The sequence below is a fragment of the Nerophis lumbriciformis genome, linkage group LG23 (assembly GCF_033978685.3).
Source record: "Nerophis lumbriciformis linkage group LG23, RoL_Nlum_v2.1, whole genome shotgun sequence".
In the NCBI taxonomy this organism is placed as follows: Eukaryota; Metazoa; Chordata; class Actinopteri; order Syngnathiformes; family Syngnathidae; genus Nerophis; species Nerophis lumbriciformis.
In genome coordinates, this window is record NC_084570.2 from 35,515,736 (window position 1) to 35,525,054 (window position 9,319).

The following is a 9,319-nucleotide window of genomic DNA, read 5'->3' on the forward strand; positions in this document are numbered from 1 at the left end:
TATAAGTCACAGATATATACGTTGTGTAATGAGTTATTGACACAAAGATTTTGTCAATGTTTAATTAAATACCTTACTTGTTTCCAAACGGTGTCTCTAACACGACAGTAAAACAGCTGATCAAACAAAACAGACATGGACCCACTAGCTGCGGAAACTAGCTCTCTAATCAGCTAAACAGACTCAATAACTCCACGGTGATGTCGTTGTGAATTTGCTGGGAAATTTGTGAAACAATACAAAAAGAATGCCATACTAGTTAATTATAGTAACACAGACACTCGTAAACGTGTTAACGTAATAGCTAATGCAATAGCAGATACAAATATGCACGAAAACACTCTTACAGACATCACACATGGGACGCTTTAGTAGATAATTGTTTGTTATATTGTAAAACGTACAAACGTTGCTTTGAATGAAGAATCCATACCAGTGAACAACTAGAAGAAGGAACGGCACATGTACTTCCAGTTAAAAGCTCTAAACAGAAGGGCACTGTAGCACCCGCAGTTAATTGACTCGTCCAAAAGATTGCGTCATAGCACAAACAATAACACACCTTTTTAGAGTCTTTGCTATTTGCATAATGGCCGTCAGCATAGAAAAATCCATAACTTAGCCACACGGTGTTATAAGCCGCAGTGTTCGGAGCGTAGGAAAAAAAGTATAGTCCGGAATTTACAGTAATTGATTTCAATCAAAGTGAATAGAAATTGGCAAGCAAAATTAAAGTATTTAGCCATAATGTATAAAGGTCAGTACTGCAGCTGCAAATTAGTTGATTTAGCTTTCCCAAACTGGCAGGCTGTTGGTGCTATGTTGTTGTACTTTATATACCTGTAAGAACTTTTACACTGTCACCTCATTCAGCAAAAAGAAAAATGTTTGTATTTAGTGTATAATTGATCTGACTTTTGGACCCTGACAGGAGCACAGCACAAGCCAAGACTCAGCCAGAGAGAAAGAAGGTCAAAGCAAGACGGGGAGAGAACAGGAACAGGTTTGACTAAATGACATACTTTCAACACTTGAAATCTTTTAAATACAGATTTAGCTATTGACATAACATTATTATTATTTTGGGGATGACTGCCTTTTTGTCCAAAATAGTTTTTTGTCATAATGGGAAAATGCAAAATGTGCAATATTTCTAAAAAATCAGTTGCCGAGTGGAATATTTGCGGTTGGGTAATTGAATTGGGTCAAAAATTCATGACATTGATTTTGATACAGTAGACGAGTAAGATTATTTTAAAAGTGCCCTCTGAGTTGCAACGAGCGAGGAAGCAGGATGGACTTGGTTGACTTTGAGTTAATTCAAGTGTTTTATTTATTTATATATATATATATATATATATATATATATATATATATATATTAGTGCGTCTGCCTCACAATACGAAGGTCCTGAGTAGTCTGGGGTTCAATCCCAGGCTCGGGATCTTTCTCTGTGGAGTTTGCATGTTTTCCCCGTGACTGCGTGGGTTCCCTCCGGGTACTCCGGCTTCCTCCCACCTCCAAAGACATGCACCTGGGGATAGGTTGATTGGCAACACTAAATTGGCCCTAGTGTGTGAATGTGAGTGTGAATGTTGTCTGTCTATCTGTGTTGGCCCTGCGATGAGGTGGCGACTTGTCCAGGGTGTACCCCGCCTTCCGCCCGATTGTAGCTGAGATAGGCTCCAGCGCCCCCCGCGACCCCGAAGGGAATAAGCGGTAGAAAATGGATGGATGGATGGATATATATATATATATATATATATATATATATTGTTGTTGTTGTTGTTGTTAGCATCCGTAAGTCTCGGAAGACAATGGATTGGCGCCCCTTGGATATGAATGAATATATATATATATATATCTATATATATATCTATATATATATCTGTCATGTTATGTATAACTGCCCAATATAATATTATAATTTCAGCATTTCAATGGCAGTTAAATGAGTTTACGCTCAGCAAAGCTCTGAGAATTAGCCTCTGGCGCCATCTAGTGGTTAAGGGGTGCAATTACACCAACACAATAAAGTCGTGTTTTTCAACCGGCAAGGGGGAGATTCATTTGGTATTCATTGAAAAGGCCTAGTAGTATGCCAGGATTACAGTCCGTTGAAAAATAGCAGTTACAATGGCAGAAGGAGTTCTTAAGAGAAAGCTTTATATTTGTCCTATTTTAACAACGTTGCAATCGGAAATACAATTCTATTTTATTAAAAACATAGAAAAGAAAAGCTAATCTAAAATTTTTTTATTTTTTTTTCAATCTATCCTGTGCAGCCACGCAGACAAATCATATAGTTCATGTAGATGATCTATATCTGCTGTTAGAGGTGGGCTAAATAATCGATTTTTAGATGCATTGCTCTTTATGGAGGGATGTAGTTAATCATAGAACTGGCACCCAATGTTTCAAAAAGTATAGATTTTGAATCGAGAATCCTTTTTAAATCAATAATTTATTTTTTTGAATGGAATTGTTACCCCAAGAAACAAATGTTGTGGTGCCCAAAGATTCACAGCCCTCATCACTAGTGATGTACAATATTACGACATATGTCAGAGTACGACATACAAATAAATGTCCATCATATGATATCATTCTCTATTGTTGATAAGGATAAGCAAAATTGGTATTAAAGTTGTGGGTATTTGTATGTACATATGTATAGAAGAGGGAAAACTTTTAAGAAAGCACTTCTCGTAATATAAAATTACCGACATCAGGATGCATATTGCACAGCAAATTACCTGTTACTCAACTCGTTGACTTAGTAGACGTATCTTCTACAACTACGCCATATTTGACTGTCAGGAATCTGAGCGTGTGTTTGTTTCTTTAGGGGTATATCCACTGCATCACTGCTCAGCACTAACTGTGTGACATCATCCAGCCTCATGGCCACCTTGTCGCAGCCTATTGTCATCTCTGATACCCCCAGCCCAGCAGTCAGCATCATCACCATCCACAGCGACACCGACACAGAAGACGAGCGCAAGTTTCACCCTGCCAGGTGAGCGTCTGATGATTTGCCAACTAATGACTTCCCCACTAATCCATGTGTCCATGGGCACAGTGTGGCATTGGGCCAGCGCACCAACGTCATCAGCTGCGTGACTGTGCACGACTCGGACTCATCCACAGCCAGCCCGCTGACTCCGCTTCCCCGCACGCTACACGCAGTGTCCTCTCGCCAGGCGAAGTGTCTGGCCGTGGTGGCGCCTTCAGTCAAAGTCCACGTGCCGGAGAGAGGGGCAGCTTCACGGAGCCGTCCAGAGACCGGTGAGAAGTGTGCCCATTTATTTGGCCACTGAAGTGGAAGTAGTGAACACAAGTTACTCTTTCAACCCCCAGTGAACTACATGAAGCCCAAGAGAAGCTCTAATCAGCAACCAAGTAGTTCAGGGGAGAACCTGGAGCGTCACGGACTTATGCTGAGCCAGTCGCGTCCTTTGAACCTCAGCCAGGTGAGCCACTGACATCTTCTATCTGGTCCAGTTATTAGGTGATTTTTAACACACCTCTTACATATTTCAAGAGATTTTTGATTTTCTTTTCTGCACCCAAGTCAGCAAAGGGTGATGATTTACTTTCAAAAGTGGTCAATTCCATTGACAAAAATCAATATTTAAAAATCCTGATGTGTTTTCAGACTGATCATATCGTTGTAGTCTTATCACAACAGAGTTGACCAGACCTTTGCCAGCTCAACAGTGTTATCAAATAAGCTGTCCTAGCCAGCCGTTAGCTTAGCATTTGCTTGCTCTTACTCTATAACATGTTAGCATTGTCCTTCAGTGGTAATAATACTTGATTTCTGCAATGGAGATGCAGTTTAGGGATCGACTGATTGGCGCCCATGTTTGGCACCTTGACGTTTATTGATATCAGCCTTCATTTATCAGTATAGGACAATATTTTTTTACAACTGCAACATAAATACGTCAGCAGATATAATATATGTACATATGATAGTATTAAAAATAGTGATAAGTAGAGAATAGGTTAGTAGTAATAACTCGATGACACCCCTCCCTTCTCCCTCTCTTCTTGGAGTCGACAGCACGTTTACTATTGTCAAAAATTCCTTTTTTTTTGCCGGGTATTCCATTTTTTGTCCTTCTTTCCTTTCTTCTTTTCCCTTTCTTTGCACGACAAGCCTCCTCCGTCCCCAACATTCACAGCGGGCACAGGCTCATTAAAGGAGCGCGGACAGTTTTTAAGTTTCTCCATTCAATCAAATTACAACACGACAGATGGATGGACATGAAAATGCCAAAAAATCCACACTTTGTGTAAATCGACAAATAGGAGACTCATAATACGTGAAGAGCAGGCAGCAGCTCATTTCTGTAACATTGAGGAAGAAATGTCAGCCAACTTAAAAAATGTCCCACCTAAAAGTTACATCAAGGAGCGCAGTATTAGTTTTATTTGAATGTTTGTCGTATTTAAAAATCATATTTCATATCACAGGGTTTCCCGTACTCTGCCAAGATACCTGTGGTGGTGGGAGCATGGTCACTGTGACTTCATCAAGTAATTTCCATAATTTGCTATGATGTTATTTTTTTCTTTAAAAAGGTTAAACAATGTGTGTATACATTTAAAAACATATATGTTATGAATAATTAGTTTTAACATATGGCAATACGATAAAAACATTGATAAGATTGATAAGATAAAAACATAAGATTGGTAATAAAAGTTAAAAATAGAGTCGGACTTTGCGTGATTTATTTTTCTTTCTTTAATTTGTTTTCACGTTAAAAAAACAACAACCTTATTTTCAAGGTAATGTAAAAGCCGTGGCCATGCGCCGCATTCAATTACATTAAGAGGAAACTCTGTATCAATCATACTAGGCCTGGGCCGATAACAAATATTGCCCTACGGTTTATTGACCTACAAATTATTGCCGATGAACGATATCATTGCCGTTATTTTTCTGAGACCAATTAACCACTGATGTAATGATACATAATAATAATGGCTGTATATTTTTTCAAATGCAACAACTTGTATTTGTCATGTATTCTAACATTGTAAATGGAATGAACCTATTTCAATCTCCAAGTTAAATAAAACAAATAATTGAATAAAAATCACAACCAAAAGCAATAACATGTAAAGGAGGGGGTTCCGGTTGGAATCAAGGCTTGATGCTCAACCATTAGTGTGTGTACCATTAGTGGCGTGATGACTTGTGGAGACATCCCACACTCCTAGAAGTTGCCATAATTGTGTCCTTTTGTGATGAAGGTCCAGCCCATGGTGTCTTCATCTCAGGAGCGTGCAGTGGTGTCCCACACAGACTCGTCCCTACGCCGCCAGCAGACGTTCGCCCCGGCCGTCTCGGCCTCGCACTACAACTTCCCTGAGGTGTCGGCGCTGGCCTCGGCGGCCGGGCCCGGCCTGTACACCTACCCGGCCTCCACCGCCCTGTCGTCCGCCTCTCAGGTCATGGAGCAGCTGCTGGGCCGCGGCACCGCAGCAGGACATTCGCCCTCCGCCTATGCAGCAACGTACACCTCCTCCTCCTCCAGGCGAGACTCGGCCGGCCGCAAGGACTCGGTCAGCAGTCTGCTGCACGGCCTGCCGGCGGTCTACCAGCAGCAGTTCGCCGCCGCCTCTCCGTACGTGAGCGTGACTCCGCGCTCCGAGGCTTACGGCGCCTACCAGCTGAGCCCCAGACGCCTGACGCAGTACCCCTACCTATAAGGTCAGACACCAAGTCACTTCTTCCTCACCTTTCCAAAATTAATTGCCATGTTGGATCAGCCACTTTATCCTTGTGTTGGTCGTGTAAGAGAGACTCTGCTCCTTCCACAAGCCACTTTAGGCCACTTCCTGTCACCTGACTCAGTGCTAGTGAAGTTTGATTTCCCCACACTAATCCAGTGAGTTCCCATGTTTTAGCTAACCTAATAATAGCAGATATGTCTTTGCTATGTTCATTCTGTCTGTAAGGTAGCACACATTTAATGTTAATTTAAGTGCACGTGTGATAGTGTGTTCATGTAGTGTTGTAGGCCAGACCAATAGTTTCTTTTCACCTGCATCAACTGTGTGCTGAATGTATTTATCGAGTCAAATAGGAACGTATTCTTTTCTTCTCCAGACACCAGTAGGTTGTATTCACCCCACGTCATGAAATATGCCAGACTTGAAGTGGTGGGCCCTCTGTTGTCGTAGCGCCTTTCTCCAAATGCTCTGTGCTTGCCTTGTTTTAGGCTGTTGGAACCGTTTAAATCGCGTAAAAGATAGCTTTATTCAGAGTTTCTCCAGAAGGGCAAAAGAGTGCAAGATTTCACAAGACGACGAGAAGACCAAGGGAGCAGTCAAAGAACACACCAGTTTGCAGTCATCACTTTGTTAAACTTGTAACCTTTACTATTTAAGTATTATCTTGATATTATTTGTCTTTTATCTTGTTTCAGAGTTCTTAAAACGCATTTTTGCTTCGAGTCTTTCGTAAAGCAACATTTCAGCGAGTCTAAATACAAGAAAGCAGAACCAAAAACCTAAAAGAGTTAAGTATTTACCAAAGACAACAATCATAAAGGAATCTTTAAGCACATACACAATGTTGACATCTATAGTTATATTTTCAATAAAGATGGGGGAAAACACGCTACTCGTAAACGGCCCGTGCAACAACAACAACAAACATGGCTGTAAACACAAAGTTAAAATATAAATACAACTTTATCCGAGCAAAAACGATGCATGATTTATCCAAAAGAGTCTTGATACCAATGTTCTTGACCCACAAGTTGTAGACCTCCAAGTTTCATCTGTTTTGTGGTGTAGAATGGCGTCTGGAGCACCAGATAGTTGACATGTCTGGGAATGCGACCGACAGATATTCCTTGATATCACTTGAAAAATCTTGTTGTCGTAGATTCCATTGCAGAGTTTCATTTTTGGCTGCTATTTGCCTTTAGTGATAAGATCTAGGCCCCTTGCGTACTCTGATTGGTTTGGTGGCCCACCACTTTGTTGAAGTCATGTGACTGAATACAACCTATTAATGATACTTCAGATATCTTGATGCCAGTTTTATCCTTACGTTTTAGAAAGTGTCCCTCTTTGAGGGAGGCCTATTGATGCTTATATCCTCACTGCTGAAGCTTGGCGTAAAGGTGACAAGAAAGGTAGGGGTCAAAAATAGGAGAGAGAAAGCTCCTCTATTGCAGCCTGCAGTGACTGTGGCTTCTAGAAGCTCTCAATCCATGTTGTTTGTTTTGTCTTGTATTGTCGCAGTACTTAACTGTCATTTCACCTTATTCTAGAAGTTAAAAATGCTACTTGTTAGAACTAATTCAGGGAAATGTTTCTGTTCAAAAATCCACCATCACTGTTTGCAATAAAATAACCACAAACCCCAAACTGTCTTAAGACATGTGTGTTGTCATCTTAGGAACGCTATCAAGTCTACTAAGGGATGATTCATCCAAAACAAACATGCACTACCACAACAGTCGCTTATCTGTTTTCTCTGGAAGTACCAATACTTTTAATGCCTTTGTTAACTACGACTGCACGTGTTACGCTTCCTCCTTAAACATTAATGCACAGTCATAAAAAACAAAACAAACAAATATTCTGTTGATCAATCCTGTGACGTTTTTGATACAATCGACTACAAATTGTCTGAAAAGTTTGCAGTACTTGTTAGTAACACATGATTTAGTGACACATAATAGAAGAAATGGACAGTTATTAGGCAAGTAGGAATGTACACTTAACTTTTTTTGAAATTAATTAATTAATTAATTCATATCAGATATTTTTATTCCGTTAGAACTGGGGTGTCCAAACTTTTTCCACCAAGAGCCCTCGTTTATTGCTGTGAATGTTTCCGGACATGACCGTGATAAATGAATTTGTCATCAATTACACCGTCAATTCCGCTACTTATTTATATATTTGTCTTCACTGACGGCCATAATGCAAGTACTTGTCATGAAACACATGCAAAGACATTTAAAAGGTGTGTTATTGTTTGTGCTATGGTGCCATCTTTTGGACGAGTCCGCTCTGCAGGTGCAGCTGTGTGAATGCCTACAACTCTTTCCTGCTGTTTAAAGCTTTCAACCGGAAGCAGAAGTGCCATGCAAGCTTTAAACCCGCAGTAGAAGTGTGCCATTCTGTTCTCTAATGATCTATAGCGTTTCTACACGTATGGATTCTTCATTCATCGCTCCCGGCAACGTTTGTAAGTTTTACAATATAATTAAAACCATTCTTACTAAACCGTCCCATGTGTGATGTGTGTAGGAGTGTTTTCATGCATATTTGTACGTACCATTGTAATGTAATCAAGCGAGCATTGTTAGCATTAGCTAATTTGCTAACATGTTTACGAGTGTCTGTGTTTAGTATTATTAACTTGCAATGGCATTCTTTTTCTATTGTTTCACTTTCACAAATTTCTCAGTAAATTTACCAAACAGTCACTGTGGAGTTATTGAGTCTGTTTGGAGAGCTAGCTTGCACAGCTAGTGGGTCCATGACGATGACTTCTGTTTTGTTGGATCAGCCGTTTTACTGCCGTGTTACAGACATCGTTGGGAAGCAATGAAGGTATGTAAATAAACATTTACAGAATCTTTGTGTGTAAATAAGTCATTTCACAACCTATTAACGGTACCTGTGACTTATAGTCCGGTGCAGCTAATATATAGAAATATGTTGTTTTTTTGTTTTGTTTTGTTTTTAGTTTTTTACAGACTGGATGCTATTTTATATGAATATTCATGAGTTTTTTTTTAAAGCATGCAGTATAAAGATTATACAGCAGAGTGAAATAAAATGAGTTTAATCGTCATCTTGAAAAAAATCAACTTCATACACGCATAGAGACAGAAAAAAGTTAACAGCTGACATAAAAAATATTAAGAGTAAACATTTAATACACATGAGGGTTTATTAACCGTGATGCACAACTGATAATACTATAAGCATGACTTTTTCCTGTGCAAAAGAAATAGTATATTCCTCAATGGAGACAAAAGTACATGAATCAAGGCAGTCCACTCTTTAGTCCCCTTTATTGTTTTATGGTTTTAAACATACTTGGGCGACAGAGCACGTGTTACTTTATTTATGACGTTTACACTTACAAAGCTGACAGGCTGCTGAAGCAGTGGTTGTTACTTAACCAAACTTCCAGGGAAATCACTTCTGAAGAACGTTTACCAACTTACTAGTTTGTCTAAATCAATGCGGACACTTTTATGTCACTTCCTGCAACAAAGGGCGGGAATTGAAAGAACTCTGTTGATTCAAGTCCATTTTTGGACTCTTA

General features: G+C 39.8%; 1 protein-coding gene across 2 annotated transcripts in view; it reads left to right on the forward strand.

Annotated features, from left to right (window-relative positions):
- Positions 1–7,398, forward strand: part of hipk1b (homeodomain interacting protein kinase 1b) — a 30,304-nt gene extending 22,906 nt beyond the window's left edge. For both annotated transcript variants that reach the window (XM_061985668.2, XM_061985669.2), the window contains 5 exons: positions 932–1,003; positions 2,849–3,019; positions 3,083–3,288; positions 3,361–3,473; positions 5,269–7,398. In XM_061985668.2, the coding sequence (XP_061841652.1) occupies positions 932–1,003; positions 2,849–3,019; positions 3,083–3,288; positions 3,361–3,473; positions 5,269–5,727 (1,021 nt within the window). In that variant the 3' untranslated portion in view covers positions 5,728–7,398. The remainder of the gene's footprint in view (positions 1–931; positions 1,004–2,848; positions 3,020–3,082; positions 3,289–3,360; positions 3,474–5,268) is intronic.
- The last annotated feature ends 1,921 nt before the right edge of the window (positions 7,399–9,319 follow it).